The following is a 14,596-nucleotide window of genomic DNA, read 5'->3' on the forward strand; positions in this document are numbered from 1 at the left end:
CACCTGAAATGAAGGCCAAATTGACGGCCGGCAATCCCCCCAAGGACTCGTCGAATAGCGCCGCATACAAAGCTATCAAGAAGCAGCCATTGCACAGCGATATTGCCGTCGAGCGATACCACCATACTCTCGAGCAGCTCGATGCGACGAACGCCATCAGCCAAGCAAAGACGTATCTGCAGCGCCATCCGACCTCCACCGAAGGTGTTGATCCCGACGACAAGCCCGCACGCCGGGCAGCAATCTGCTCACTGCTTCATTCGACACCATCCGTGCCTAATCCGCCCCAGCACTCTGTCAAGGTGACCGCACTGCGCACGCTGTCGTCTCCGAGAATGCGGCACTTCATGCACCGCCTCCCCATGCTCCTGCGCATGCTCCTCAGCCCGCTGTCGTACTTCCACCCCGTCACCATCCGCTCCATCACCGCCACCGCGTCCGGCGACTGGCTCAAATCGCTGCTGGTGCAGACCATCTTCAAGAGCCACGACGGCTCCGAGGTGGAGCTAGACCGCCTCCAGGACGCCATCTCGTCGTGGGTATCCGACGCCAACTTTACGGCCGCGCTGGGCACCATGGCGGGCCAAGCGCATGTCCCGCTGCTCTCCTCGTCCAACATCTACTGCCAGATGGCATTTGACGGCGTCGTGGCGCACCGCGCGGCTCTGGCCCCGGAGACGACGAGCGTATGCGAGGTTGTCAAGCTGCGCGGCGCGGATGCCAGCTTCGCCGTGCCGACGTTTCTGCTCCCGCATCACGAGCACATCATCCCCGACAAAAGTACATCGCAAGCCGCTGCCGATTCATCGAACAGGGGCTGCACAGACGCGGCGGACGTTGAAGCCAACGGTGCAGACGAGACGAGCGACGACAAGACGGCAGTGAAGATGGCTGTGCGCGCCCATCTCCCGGCCAAGCTAGACCAGGACCTGCTGAACTTTGTCGCGCTGCTGGTCAAGCACGGCAAGCTTTTGGAAATGGACCAGCCGGCGAGCCCGGTGGAGGGCGACGGCAAAGGGCTGGGCGACGCTGTCAATCAGAAGATGAAGGACGGCATCAAAAAGGCAGTCATGGGCGGGGATCAGTGGCTCGCCAAGCTGGCTGGCAAGGGGCTGAAGAAGCTAGAGGTGGTCAATGGAGATGTCGGGTACAGCGGCGATATTCCCGTGGACTTGACAAAGTATAGGTCGACGGGGTGGTTGGAGGTTGAAGGCGACAAGCTGTTACCATGAGTGCTTCGGTCTATTCCTTTTATTCCCCAGCGAGGTAATTTCGAGGATTGGGAGAAGGTAAAAGGCGAAAGGTTTGCCATGAGTGTATCTGTCTGCAGTATTCAATTTTATACCCCAGCGAGTTGATTTCCGCGGTCGGTTGGAGGTGGAGGACCAGAAGCTGTCATCATGAGTCCATTAATTCTACTTTATCCCTTTCCAACGTCCAAGGCTGCTCTATTCTCTATGCCGTGCCATAAATATCACTGTTAAACTCCTCCTTGAACTTGTCCCTCCCCTCCGCATCGTCCCTCACCCATACGCTCACGCTGCACTGCCCACACGTAAACTCGCCGAAACCATCCTCCCCAATCACCACCTCGCCCTCGCCCCAGCCCAGCACGTCCGTCCAGCGCTCGCCCGCATGCATCTCACCGACGTGCATGCGCTTCGTGCCCGGCCCCGCGTTGCTCAGCACGACCGCCGCGCCCGCGCGCCGATCGTGCGTGCCGTACCGCACCCACCCCAGGCACGTCGGGTGGTCAAAGTAGTCGGCCTGCTCGCCGTACGCGTACAGCTTGCGCGCGAGCGCCAGCCGCGGGAGCATGCCCCCGCACGACGGCGGGAACGGGTGCTCGCCGCGGATGCCGTACAGGTCGCCGTACCAGAGGCAGGGGTAGCCCTCGCCGCGGAGCAGGATGAGGGCGTAGGCCAGCGGCTTGAACCAGTCGGCAATGGGCGCCTCGAGGGCCTGGTAGGGCTGCGTGTCGTGGTTCATGACGAGCGTGACGGCGCACACGGGGCGGCACTGCACGAGCGAGCCGTCAAAGACTGTCCGCAGGTCGGCGGACTCGGTCTGGCTGAGGGCGCTAAAGTTGTGGACGAGGGGCGCGTCAAAGAGCGAGAACTTCTCGTCCATGCGGTCCAGGTAGCGGTTCATGTCCTCGAGGCTGTCCTTCCAGAACTCGCCGACAAAAAACCAGCCGCGGCCGTAGGTGTCGTCCATCTGCTGCACGAAGCGCTGCAGAAAGTCGGCGCTAAAGTGCTTGATGGCGTCGAAGCGCATGCCCTTGAGCGGCAGCGCCTGCGCGATCCAGCTCCCCCACGCGAGCACGTCGGCCTGCACCTCGGGGTGGTCGTAGTCGAGGTCCGAGCCCATGAGGTAGTCGTAATTGCCCTTTTCATCGTCGACGTCGCCAACCTCGGCCCACTGCCCGTCGGACTTTTCGCCGACAATCTTGTAGATGGCCTGCTTCTTGTTGGCGGCGTTGTAGTCGACGCCGCTAAAGTGGTACCAGTGCAGCTTCTGCTTGCTGTGCGCGCCCTTGCGGCCGGGAAAGTCGAAGCCGACCCAGGCGTCAATCTCGTACTGGTCGCTGACGACCTGGTTGCGGTCCTCGGCGTCGACCTCGACGGCCTGGCACTTTTCCTTGTGGTCGGCGCCGAAGCGGTGGTTCAGCACGGCGTCCCAGTAGATGCCCACGCCGGCGTCGTTGGCGACCTTGCACAGCTGCTCCAGCTCCTCCCTGGTGCCCCATTTGGTGCCCACGGCGCCTTTTTGGTCAAACTCGCCAATGTCGTAGAGGTCGTAGATGTCGTACCCGTTGCCCTCCTTGCTGGAGCTCTTGCAGCCCGGCGGCACCCAGATGTTGTCGATGCCCCATGCTTTGAGCTGCGGGACGTGATCGGCGAGGCGCTTCCAGTGCTTCTGGTCCGCGGGAACGTACCACTCGAACCCCTGCATCATGGTCATGTTCTCCGGCGTTGCATCTTGTTCACCCATGATTCACGGTAAATTTCAAGTTTCCTGGCTATAGACAAAGAAGTAATGTATATTCGGTACCGGCTTTTCTAGGAGATGTCAACGGTTCAAATGCCTCTCCAAAGTGTATATGACGACACAAAGTTCTGGCATCCACCCACGTGGATACAAAGTGGCTGTTGGCTGGCCAATCGCTTCGCATAATGCCGCAAGCTAACGATTCGATAACGCAAAGTAATAACGGCTTCGATAACGAAACCTTAAAACGGTTACAAAGATGGAGAATGGGCACCAATCAATGTTAGGCTAGCTCTCCCCTCATCGTTGCGGGACCACAACTTGCGTTCTATGGGCAGCCCCAAACGGCTCGTATCTGGAAGGAGTTTATGGCCTGCGCAGCAATCATGTAACCTTGGTTCTGGGTCAGCAGATGAGCCGCCATCCAAGTAGTCAAGCGACTCAACTAATTGCGTCGTCGTCTCCTCTTCTTCCGCGCTCGCTTGCACAACGCGACAGCGATGGTCAATGACCAACACCGCCGCACCTTGCTGAACCAAGATGACCTACCCGGCCGTCGTCGCCAGTGAGCCGCCCTTGGCAGTAAATTAATCTCTAATGAGTCATGATGTATGGCAAGAGTTCTATTAGAGACCACCTGCTTGATGCAATTATTAGGTGAGGAGTGACTACATCCCAGACTTTTAAACTCCTTTTCCTTTTTCTATTTTTTGCCTGCCAACGACCGACACAGCGTCTTGTGCTCCTTGAAATGGGCGACTTGGCAGTCCCTCCCACAGTACTTGACGGCTTTGCACCTCCCACAGGCCATGAGCTGTGCAGAGTCCTTGCCACAATTTGCGCATTGATTTGGCGGTGGAAGCGCGTCGAGCTCATCCCCGACTGCGGCTAGCAGACTTTGTGCCCTTTCTTGAGCCAGTTCCAACACGCGCTGCTCGCCCGCACTGACCTGCGCGGCCGCCCAGGCGTTGCTTCCTTCAGGATACACGCCATCGGCGAGCTGGGCGGTGAGCTTCTCCAACGGGACCGCAAAGCCTTCAAGAATTGCCTTGATAGACTCGGCCAGAAATTGCAGGATTTGCGTCTCGTTTTCGTCGCTGACTTTACCGTCGGCGCCTGTGGCAATCTGCGTCGTCATGGCGCTGAGCTCGGAATCATCGAGTCGCTGTATTCGCAGATACTGGAGAACCTTATTGGGAAGCGGATCGCTGGCAGTGAGCGGAATCGTGCAAGCCGTTCCCAGCCCGGCTAGTTTCCAGAGCCTTTCCTTCTGTTCGTAAAGCGGCGCCATGGGGCTGGTTTGTAGCACCAAATCATAGCTATCGTTTGGACTATCCGGCAGTACAAACCCGTAGAGACGCAGGAGCCGGTTGTTTGGAACAGGCCCATAATAAATGAAGACCTGGTCGCCAACGCTGTAATCTTTTGAAGCGAGAATGGAGAGATTTCCGGTGGTCGGGTCATAGGCATGACACTGCTTCACATCGGACGAGTGGTTGAGCATGTCGGCAAACGGCGCTAGCAAGCGCAGCGACGCTCCCTCGGAGAGAGTAAAATCCATGCCACGACTCCATATGGTGCTAAGGGCCCATTTGTACTAGAGAGGAGATTGAGTTGAGGCTCTTTTATCGAGGCAGATGGACTGTACTTACGTCTTGAATGCCAAACTTTTGAAGTGGGAAGAGGTCGCGATGGCGCATGAATACGCGAGTAAGCAGCTGCTTGTAGTCATCGCCGACTCGCCCCCTCAGTTGTGTAGTGAGTGTGTAGAGCGAGCTACCGGCGCACACCTCCAGCTCCGCGTCGGTAAAGAAGATGCTCAGGCTGTAGCTTTGGGGCAGCCTAGCGACGTGGCTCTGCAAGTCTTTGTACTTGGGATCATCCTGGCGTGAGCGGACAAAGAGAATGTAGAGCGCCAATGTGTCTTCGACAGACAGCGATGGTTGAACAGATCGAAGGACCGGTCCCAGTAGCGTGTCGGCGTATGCGTGCTTCACCGTCCACAGACATTTGGCTGGGATAGTGAGGATCCTCTCGCCCTCCCTGAAGGCGCGCTTCGCACCAACACCCCGCCCAGTAACGGGGAAGTCTGCGACCTCCAAATCCTCCACGCCCACGGCCCCCGAGTCTTTCAGCCAAGCTTCCATGAATCTAGTGCAAAATGAGGAACGCTGTTTTTCTTATTGCTGCTATTTCGAGACAATAGAATAGCAGGGGGGAAAAGGCAGTATGATGTCAAAGTAACGCCCAAGGCTGAAGATTTTTGCGAGGTGGGGTTCCATTAAAAATTGACGTCGCCCAACGTTGCCACTGACCGTTGTGCAGTGAGGCTGGCTTACATAACCACGGGCTGCCAGCATTGCAGCTTCGTTTTGCAGTCTCTGGACGCGTCTTTATTTTATTGTATTTTATTACAAAAAAACAGTGCATGCTATTCAATCCGGGGGTCTCAAGATTTTCAAGCCTCCACGCTTCAAGACATGCATAGGATGCTTCTGTGCAGACGGTGCCTATTTATAGCGTCAACCATCTACCAGTAACTAACTAGTTAGTACCAAGCTAATCCGATGCGGGGAAGGGAGTTCCCGTGCCGCCCACGCCGCACAGCGCCTCTGTGACACCTTTCCCCAGCATCTTTTGTGCAATTGAGACAAAACTTACACTCGAATCTGAGATACTCGTGTTTTGTTCCAAGTCCTGTTTGCGTGACTGTCCAGCGCACATCTCATGCGTCACCGCCACCATGCTGATCGGGGACATTCACTCCACGCTTCTTGTCCTCATCAAGCTCGGCTGCGAGATCAAGTCCCGACTTGAGGCGCTGAACCAAGCCGCCGAGGACCTTCAGCTTCTAACGGCAAATCTCCAGCTTCTGGTGACGGTGTTTGAAAACCCTGCGAATGAAACCATCCTCGCAGCACACGTCGCAGAATTTGTCGCCATCTTGGACATTCTCGAGAGTATTGCAAAGTCGTGCACAAAATGCGCCAAGGCACTAGAGGTCGACTCTGCAAGGGCGCCACCCGCCCATGACACTATAGAGGCCTTTGGCAGAAAAATGATTCGCCGCATCTGGATCCTGAACCGGATCCCCAGCCTGTTGGCCGAGATTCAGCACAAGGCCGAGCACCTGCAAAAGGTTTACAGCGCAGTGTCGATTGTGATTTTGCAGGATCTCCGAGCGAACCAGTCGCAGTCTTCTCCCGGGACGGAGCTGGCCAGAGATTCAACGCTTGTGGGCCGGGGATCAAACTATGCAGACTTGAATGGGCTGGATTTTACGACCAATTTTGCCAGCATTGACCTGATACTCGGAAACCTCATGAATGAGTGCAAGAATCTGCGGCAGCAACTCCATGAAAGTGTGATACGCCCGGACGCTTCCGCCACCGAGCACTACCAACAACAAAATCCAGAGGGGATGACGTTTTGGAGAGACAGATTCCAGAAAAAGGAGCTTGGCCCTTCCAGCCTTCGCTATGAAGTGAGAAATGGTTTTTTTTTTCTTCTTTTCATTTTCCATGCGCTTACTCAAGTGCTATCTGTAGACGCTCTACGTGTCGTGGGCCCGTTTCGTGCACGAGGTAGAAACATCTTTCACGCTGAACAATATTCCAACTGGCGTTTTCGAAACGGGCAACATCGATGCCCTGCGCGAGCTCGGCCGTCGCTATTCCATCGACTTGCGCGGTGCACGACGGCTGTCCACCGTTCGGCCGCTTTGGCTGCCCGCTCTTCAGACGGCCCTCGACCCGCTTCACAGGGGCTACGTCAAGCCGCAGGATTATTTTACTCTCCTCTCCAACTCGTCACTATCAGAGACTCTGAGACGACTGGCGCTCGAAAACTCGGGCTATGGAATCTTGGTCGAATGCGAGAGAGCAGCCAGTGATCTGTCGCTGCCCGCATCCATCGAGTCTCCTGCGGATCACGTCGGCTGGATCGCCGCGCAGATCGTGGCCGTGCCGACGCCCGAGGAGCTCGGTGTCACAAGCGAACGCGAAATCATGGAGACAAGTGGTGGAAAGCTACTCTCTTGCTTTAATGACACCGCGCGAGATGTTTACGTTCATGTGCGCTACCTACAGACCGGGCAGATAGAGCGAAAAAGCCTATTGCGGCACGTCCGACCCATTGGGGGCATTTCTGTCGGTGCTTCGATATCTATTCGGTACGATTTGGACGCAGGAAAGCATGCCTGGGGCTCTGATAGTACCATCACAGAGTTTCATGCCCGTTACGGTGGAGAATATAACATTACGGCAGGCAGTGGCAGAAATGCCAGCCTTTTTTCGACACATCCTATCGCAGGCTCTTTCGACGATGTACTACGCGATCAAGTACACGCCAAAGATTCGACACTACCACGCCATGGATATGCAATTCTAGGACCTTCAAAGACGTTCTCTGTAGCGCCGAACGTTGGTGAGCGAATTCAGGTAATTTCCCCCTTTTAGCATGGCATTCTATTCAAGACAAAACTAACGCGAGACGCAGATCGAGCATGAAGGCCTTTGGTATGACTCGAGGGTTACAGACGTTGACGGTGACGAGATCGAGTTTGTCGATTGGGACAAGACATCCTCACACACCACATCGCCTGCCACGAGCGACGAGCGGAATGCTGGAAGCGACAGCAGCGATTTCGTTGCACTCTTTTCCGACGCGCAGCTTGAGCGACTCGGAAGAGGCACGCGACGTCATTGGTGCCCTTGGAAGCGCGGCATCACCAGATACGACGTCCGCCCATACCGCTGCCTGCACGCCGGCGACTCCGTCGAAGCGCCCGTCATGTACCCCGACTTTCGGCTGCACCACCACAAGATGGAGGAGTCGCAGCTGTGCCTCCCGGCGCGCATCGCCGAGGTTCACGGCGATAAGTACGTCGTCGAGTTCAGCCCCGCGCTGTCGGCGCACGCGTGGTGGCCGGGACGGCTGGCCAAGGGCACGCCCGTGGAGCTGGTGCCCGCGTCGGGTGTCACGGTGGAGAACCCGTACGATGCGAACCGCGTGGCGCTTCACATGGACCTGGTGCGCCCACTGTCGTCGTCGGGCCCGCGGCCGGTGCTGGGCGTCCAGTCGACGCAGCCGGCGGGATGGGGCGCGTTCCAGGGCGTGCAGCTGCGGAACCTGGAGGACCTGCTGGAGCAGAGCCTCTGGAGTGATGACAAGGGCAGGACGTCCGAGGCTTCTCAGCCGTAGTTTGTCGAGGGGCTGGCCAAGCGATTGCATCTGGGGAACACGACTGGTGCGAGGACATGGGCAAGGGCAAAATAGAACCGCAATTCACTGGGGGGGTTGAGATTGATGTAAAAGCTTTTCTCCCTTTTTCACATTATATCCTCCGCCGTGTCTTCAAACTGGCTCAACGGACCTAGTATGAGTGCCTCGTACAGGAGTTTCACCAAGCCAATGTAAATGCCGAAACACGAACAAAATCATACAGACTCGGGACCCGGAACTCAGCAAACCCTTCTTCACCATGTTGTAGTAGCTGAAACCGACACGAATCATCAACTCTGTGTATTTGTCTGTTATTATCTATACATTCTACCAAATAGCGCTCGCAGAACATGCCTGGTCCGCGCTGCATATACAATATCGCACAGCCACGCTAGCACGACATCTGCATCCATGGGCACGTACTTGACGCTGTCTTGGCAAATTCCAAGTGCCAAGCTCTCTCATAGACCATGCTCAAAAGAGTACTCTTGGCCACGGTATCAAAGGCAGTCTTGTGCTTTAACAACTACAAAGGAACACGTACTCTGCCAAGCAGGGATACAACCACCCCCACAACCATTTCCACTTCAAATACCGAGCATGCACGCTCAGCTGAACCAGTCTTGCCCGGATACAAGGCACTGCTGCATTAAGCTGCAGCCTGCGGCACTTGTAACAGTCATCCATCCAGTCACCCGGCACCAGCCCGTCCCGCACTATTTCGACTTCCAGCGATGCCCCGCTTTTGCTTTCTCGTGTCCGGCCAGGCAGCACCCCGGCCGATCAACGTCCCGGTGACTCGACCGGGGCCCTGTCGGCGGGATGTTGATCGACTTTTGTGTATCACCCGTGGTGGCTGATTATCGCGATGTTCTCAATCACCTCGGTGTGCTAGAAGCCGATTCCGCCTGCTTTTTTTTTTTTTTTTCGTAAACGGCACATCGTGTTCCCGCTGCTGCCTGCGCGAACTTACACGGCCTAGCTAGTCTCCTAGCCAGACAAAGCAAGCCACATTTTCGCTGCCGGTGCTGCCCTCCGTTGATATCTTACCGATACGTCTAATGAGCACCCAAATGAAGGAACAAGAACAACTTGGCAGTAGCAGGGTGTAAGATTACTACAATCACCCCGCGTAGAAGGCGAAGGGACCGGTGTGCCGCTACTTGGCCTTCAGTTTATAGCACAAGGGAAGGACTGCCCGAGGAACAGCTAAGACACATCGCAGCCAGAACTCGCTTTGCCCCCGCCAGCGCAACGCTATACGAGTGATGCGCCCGGTGCACATGTCTAGTTGACGCGGTCAATGGACCGTGGCAGCCAAGCATACCCGCCGTAGTCCCTCTCAATGGCCCAGTTCTGTGTCACGTCCGAAAATGCCAGAGGCGCTTCTTGTAATTCTGTATTTAGAAACCCGGCATCACCGGCGGTCGACGGGCCCTACATCCTTGCGCAACTACGAGGACTCTGACTCGGCAATGGATGCCAACGCCGCGTTGTAAAAGGACCAGCATAGTTCAATGAAGAACGTCAAGTCATCCGAAGAGATGTCGGCCGTTTGGAGGGACTCAATGAAGGCGTAGAGATCCTGGAGGTCATAGGACGACTTTGACGCGCACGCATGGCAAGCCAGCACAAAAAACGGCGCGAACGGTAAGAGAAGCAAGTTCCTACATACATTAACGGAGTCCACCGTCGTGCGAAACAGCCCAGTATGGCGCAACTCACCAATTTACATATGCTGTAGCGCTATAGCGGCCTAGGTGCATCAGCGGGCTGCACTCAACATGAATGCTGAGCGCTCTCCGCGCTTCTTCGAGGCTTGTATGCGAGAACTGCCCGCCAAAATCGGCAGAAGAGGCACTAAATTGACTGACGAGCGTGAGTGCGATGAAAAGGTGCATTTCATCGCCCTTTACAAAGTTGTGCACTTGGTGCGAAGTCTCCGCGTTCCTGATGTCGCTGTAGCTGTCGCCACGTCCCGCCATCCATCCCAGCCGGAGGTCTTGGCAGAGGGAGGCCAAAGATTCAGCGCGTCGCGACATCTCCGGCGACGGGCACCTGCATGCTTCCGGACTGAACCTGCTCGTCGCTTAATAAAAGTCTCCAACGTGGAGCAAAACAAGGGGTGACAAACAGTTTTGTGTAAATACGTCCCTCTAGCATGGCAAGATGGATCCATGATGCGGAGAGTGCCAATGGTGCAGGGGCCCCAAAGCCGTCAAATTGGAAATGCGGTTCCAGCGTTATGTTGTACTCGTGCATGCCAGAGGCGGGACCGAGCTTCAGGCATAAACACTTTTCTACTGTATAGATGCTCCAGTAGAGAAGCTGGTGGATGGCGGATGTCTGTGTTGGCGCGACCACGCTAGGCGGATGGTACGCCCATGGATGACACACCTGAGCCGCTTTGGTCGCCAGGTACTGTGCAAGTCGCGGCTTCGATGCAGTGATTCCATATAGAGCCTAGCACACGTCAGTCTATGCAATCTGCGAAGATGCGGGTCGGCCTAACGCCAAGCAGCAGCGACTGCATGTTCTCCGTTGTCGCAGGCACAAAGAACGGCAGGGTGGCTATTCCAGCCTCGATATTGAGCTGGCAGGTGTCGATGTACGGCACGTACTCCTCGCCCCCCTCTCCCCTTTTGCACGAGTTGGAGTGTGCCTCTGTAAAGACAAAGTAGAAGAGGACGTGTATAGTGATGAAAGCGAACTTGGATACCACGTCCGGTCGAGAATAGAGGCTGAAGCATAGCGTTGCCGCATCATCCACGCCTGCAAGCGAACAGATCATGGTGAAGAGCGTCGGGACGGTCGAGTCTAACACCGTTTCAGCTTGCATTTACCATAAGCATATCATGTTCAATAGGACGAGGCGTTACCAAGAACATCAGCAAGTGTCTGTAGAGCAGCCTCTCGAGGTGGCAAAGCTAGGTTCATGAGGCGGTCGGACGGAATCTTAGTAGCCGTATCAAACTCAGGTCGCTTCGCATTAGGAGAACTGCGCTGATCGATGAAATATTGCGTTCTGCCGTTAATAAGCTGCTCTATCTTGGTCAATGCGGCTTCGAACGAACCACCGCGGCCATGCGATTGACTGTTCTGGGGGAGTTGCCTGATGAATTGTAGGGAGAGCATGGCCTGTCTAGCAAGACCACGGCTCTCGTACACATCAACCTCGGCACAAGTCACTACCCCAACCAAAGTTTCGGGCTGTAGCGCATCGGCATTGAAGGCCTGTGAAGTGTGCGAGTCACTGCCGAGCCTACCTGCAGACAGAAGCCCTCCGATAAAGCCGGCAACACTGTCGACATGACCTGCAATGGTATCTATCTTGTGCTCACTATGATGACGGAATACGCGTCAGCAATCAACCACGGGCCGCTCACGTTAATGACATGATGCCGTGTACTCAGGTGCAGGACCTTACAACTGGGAAGAGGCATGGCCCCTTGGCATCGAGTCGCTCAGCTCCAGCCCTTGTCCAGTAGTGGTGCAGAACTGATTGGCGACTTGGCATGCCGTACAAGGCCAGTCTCTGCTACATCGTATCTTTGTCAATGGCCCGTGTTAGTGACCATATGAGGCCGTATGTATTGATTGAGTCGTCATCGCGTTACCTTTCGCCGCCGGCACTGGTCGCACTATATGGCCAGTCAGCGGGTCAAAATTCTGCTCCAGCAGCGGCAGCAGCCGCGAGTGAAGAGGCCTCACAGCTGGCCTGTCAGCCATGGTGCCATGGGCGGAAGGCTTTCTCAATTTGAGGTATTCGACGGCCGCAGGTAGCTCGTTACTTTACAAACAATGACAAAAGCGCGGGATGCTCTCGCGACTGGGTTGGACGAGCTTGACGAGGATTTGTAAACGGTTGTGCTAGCTGGCCCTACAAGCGGACCCAGGCAAGGCTAGGCGGGGTCGTGGCTGTGCGATTTAGGTTTGCTAGTCAGTGTACTACAGTCTACGCGTGTCAGCAAGCACAACGCCTCTGTCTAACCCGATGGACGGGCAGACAACTGGTACCACTCGGGTGCCTACAGGCGAAGATGAGATTGTGCGCCCACACACTAGGAGGGTATCTTGTTTTGGATGAATTGTAGATTGTTCTACTAGCCCTTAACAATGTGAACCTTTGTCACTTAGAAAAAGCCGCTGCTATATGATGGGCCAAGCCAGGATAAGGTCTTTGCTCTGCTTGTGGATCTTAGTGTTTGGCTAAGGTGCAGCTACTGGCGGCCTAAGCTCTACTCTGCGGCCTGCCTCCGCAGTGATGCACGACTGTTGCCATCTGTTCTCACTCTGTTGAAGGTTCCAGTTTTTGCATCTCGCTAATTCTTTGCATGAGAAAGTAGTTTCTCGACTGCAGCAGCTCATTGGCATTTTCTAGTCTGTGGATGTAACTAGTTGCCTCACTGAGTACCAACCCCTATCAAGCGTGAGTACCTAGTTGAAGTAGCAGTAGAAGGGAGAATGCGGATGCTTACCTTGGGGACCGATGGCTCTTGCACTGCACGTTCCTGAGAGGAACCTGTTCTCTCTGAATTTTCCCTCAAAGATGGTACAGCCGCGCGAAGCTCTGCAAATCTCTCCTTAAGTCCATTTCGATATCTTTGCTCAACCTCCTTCGTTTGAATGCTGCCACGGCGTCGGCTATGTCCTTCCATGTAATGTGCGGTCTTTTTCGAAAGCCTATTTTGCTCATGACTCGACAGCTTACGCCCTTTTGTGGGAGAATTTGCTGCAGGAACTGCATGGGAAGAAGCTGCTCGTGGTGCGGATGTGTTATATTGCTGCACAGAGCGACCCCTCGCTTCCGCCAGGGAAGAAGTACTTCCACTCGGCGATGGCAGCAGTTTTCGGAAATAAGGAACCGCCACCTGATTGCCGCACTCCTGGGAGCTTTCTTCTCTAGGTGATGGAGGTGGGGAAGCCTGCATAGCCGTAAAAGAATTTGGCTTCAACGACGTACATGTCTCCCAGTCGGCTACGTCGGGGGGTGCTAGAGTAGAGCAGCTTTCCGAGCTATTGCTGAAAGATAGCCGTCTCTCCGGGCCACCGGCTGAGCAGTCAGTACTAGCAATCAAGCTTCGGTTTCCCTCTGTGAATGGATCTTGACAACAGCTGTTGTCACTGACGCTAAACGTGTAACGGATAGGCTGGGCAGCAAATAAATTAAACTGCTCGGATGAGTTTAATGCGCATGGTTCCCTGGGTATGTCATCAGTACAAAACAGAGAATGACATAGAAGCGCTTTTAGGAAAAGAATGCTATGGTTCTTTACCTGTGCTTGGTCGAGGGAAAGATGGTTGTATCATCATCGCGGCTAGCGTTGCTTACCGCATGTGCCTGTAGCCCTTGCATAGAGAATAACATTGTGGCGGCAGTCGTGGCATTTTGCGAGTGCAGATTCAACTGAGGCCACTGTTGCAGCTGAGAAACGTCATGACTGCCGATACTCCCTCGCTGCTGCAGTTCCCAGTCGTGAGACCGAACAAACGGTATCGCCTGTGGATCAGCATGTACAGCGAAGCTATTCCCACAGCAAACATACAAAGGATCGGCAATTTGATCAGTGACACTGTTTATACTCGGGTCGGACTCCTGGAGGGACTTGTGCAAATCCATTGGGCAGACGACTTGAGCCAGCAAACGCTTGGTGAGGCGTGTCTCATGCAACTGTCAGAAGCTATGTCCAAGCTTCATGAACTATGCAAAATTTATTTGATCTTTGGCTTCACATGACTAAGCGCGGCACTGCTAACGTGCCCTAAGTAAATACTAAATAGATTTCCTACAGCCCATATACCAGGCGAGGCTCGCACTGTCCTACCTTTGCAACGGTCTGGAGGGACTAACCAAGTACCTTAATGCACAAGTCCCCACTTACCCCAGGTTGGGTCCTTCTCCAGGGAGCAAAGGTTTGGTAGCGGTATTGGCTTTGCTTCGAGCGAGACGGCAGTAGCGTAAGACAAGCACTGTGCTGCCTATTGAGCCAAAGGGGACATTAAACATGCAAGTCTTGTTGGCTGAATGAAAGCTACAATGCTGAGAGGGTATTCAAGGAACAGTCAGTGAAGCTTGCTTTGGTTTGGAGCTCTTTTGATCCGTAGGCTTGCGGACATTGTATTCAACTCGTAATTGCTGATTTTTTCAATTACCATGTCAACTATCGGCGTAGAAATCTTTCCATACAGCGGCGATCAAGATCGGCCGATCTCCAAGAGTGTCAGACAGCCGTCTGAAATGAGCGGACTAGACAATAAAGCTGCCATGCTTCGTCCATAATGGACAGAGAATTGATAAGTCAAACCCGTGCGACCAATAGAAAAATAAATACTAAGCTCAACGGCCGTTTGTCCCCTCACCATTTGCCCGACTCTCGTCCAT

General features: G+C 54.9%; 8 protein-coding genes across 9 annotated transcripts; 3 read left to right on the forward strand and 5 right to left on the reverse strand.

The window, feature by feature from the left end:
• Positions 1 to 8: 8 nt before the first annotated feature.
• LMH87_008350 (uncharacterized protein) lies at positions 9 to 1,232 on the forward strand (the record flags this gene model as incomplete). Its single annotated transcript, XM_056197370.1, has 1 exon — positions 9 to 1,232. One exon carries the CDS (start codon positions 9 to 11, stop codon positions 1,230 to 1,232), a length of 1,224 nt encoding a protein of 407 aa, XP_056057448.1.
• A 223-nt stretch (positions 1,233 to 1,455) lies between these two features.
• Positions 1,456 to 2,994, reverse strand: LMH87_008351 (uncharacterized protein; the record flags this gene model as incomplete). 2 transcript variants are annotated; one of them, XM_056197382.1, is made up of 2 exons in its annotated part: positions 2,105 to 2,161; positions 2,227 to 2,994. In XM_056197382.1, 2 exons carry the CDS (start codon positions 2,992 to 2,994, stop codon positions 2,105 to 2,107), a joined length of 825 nt encoding a protein of 274 aa, XP_056057450.1. The 2 variants fall into 2 exon arrangements, with proteins under 2 accessions (XP_056057449.1, XP_056057450.1); XM_056197383.1 differs by having other exon boundaries at positions 1,456 to 2,994.
• A 325-nt stretch (positions 2,995 to 3,319) lies between these two features.
• On the reverse strand, positions 3,320 to 5,138 carry LMH87_008352 (uncharacterized protein; the record flags this gene model as incomplete). Its single annotated transcript, XM_056197396.1, has 4 exons — positions 3,320 to 3,384; positions 3,438 to 3,472; positions 3,789 to 4,588; positions 4,644 to 5,138. 4 exons carry the CDS (start codon positions 5,136 to 5,138, stop codon positions 3,320 to 3,322), a joined length of 1,395 nt encoding a protein of 464 aa, XP_056057451.1.
• A 596-nt stretch (positions 5,139 to 5,734) lies between these two features.
• Positions 5,735 to 6,883, forward strand: LMH87_008353 (uncharacterized protein; the record flags this gene model as incomplete). The annotated part of the gene is made up of 3 exons (XM_056197407.1): positions 5,735 to 6,475; positions 6,540 to 6,681; positions 6,732 to 6,883. 3 exons carry the CDS (start codon positions 5,735 to 5,737, stop codon positions 6,881 to 6,883), a joined length of 1,035 nt encoding a protein of 344 aa, XP_056057452.1.
• Positions 6,884 to 6,998: 115 nt separating this feature from the next.
• Positions 6,999 to 8,193, forward strand: LMH87_008354 (uncharacterized protein; the record flags this gene model as incomplete). Its single annotated transcript, XM_056197418.1, has 2 exons — positions 6,999 to 7,430; positions 7,489 to 8,193. The coding sequence occupies 2 exons, from the start codon at positions 6,999 to 7,001 to the stop codon at positions 8,191 to 8,193; spliced, it is 1,137 nt and encodes a 378-aa protein (XP_056057453.1).
• Positions 8,194 to 9,667: 1,474 nt separating this feature from the next.
• On the reverse strand, positions 9,668 to 11,300 carry LMH87_008355 (uncharacterized protein; the record flags this gene model as incomplete). The annotated part of the gene is made up of 6 exons (XM_056197430.1): positions 9,668 to 9,881; positions 9,940 to 10,293; positions 10,349 to 10,677; positions 10,727 to 11,031; positions 11,094 to 11,217; positions 11,289 to 11,300. The coding sequence occupies 6 exons, from the start codon at positions 11,298 to 11,300 to the stop codon at positions 9,668 to 9,670; spliced, it is 1,338 nt and encodes a 445-aa protein (XP_056057454.1).
• Positions 11,301 to 11,383: 83 nt separating this feature from the next.
• Positions 11,384 to 11,943, reverse strand: LMH87_008356 (uncharacterized protein; the record flags this gene model as incomplete). Its single annotated transcript, XM_056197441.1, has 5 exons — positions 11,384 to 11,424; positions 11,481 to 11,554; positions 11,642 to 11,763; positions 11,832 to 11,855; positions 11,926 to 11,943. 5 exons carry the CDS (start codon positions 11,941 to 11,943, stop codon positions 11,384 to 11,386), a joined length of 279 nt encoding a protein of 92 aa, XP_056057455.1.
• Positions 11,944 to 12,502: 559 nt separating this feature from the next.
• On the reverse strand, positions 12,503 to 13,582 carry LMH87_008357 (uncharacterized protein; the record flags this gene model as incomplete). Its single annotated transcript, XM_056197453.1, has 4 exons — positions 12,503 to 12,634; positions 12,693 to 12,736; positions 13,178 to 13,416; positions 13,491 to 13,582. 4 exons carry the CDS (start codon positions 13,580 to 13,582, stop codon positions 12,503 to 12,505), a joined length of 507 nt encoding a protein of 168 aa, XP_056057456.1.
• Positions 13,583 to 14,596: the final 1,014 nt, after the last annotated feature.

The sequence above is a fragment of the Akanthomyces muscarius genome (genome assembly GCF_028009165.1).
Source record: "Akanthomyces muscarius strain Ve6 chromosome Unknown contig_16, whole genome shotgun sequence".
Classification (NCBI taxonomy): domain Eukaryota; kingdom Fungi; phylum Ascomycota; class Sordariomycetes; order Hypocreales; family Cordycipitaceae; genus Akanthomyces; species Akanthomyces muscarius.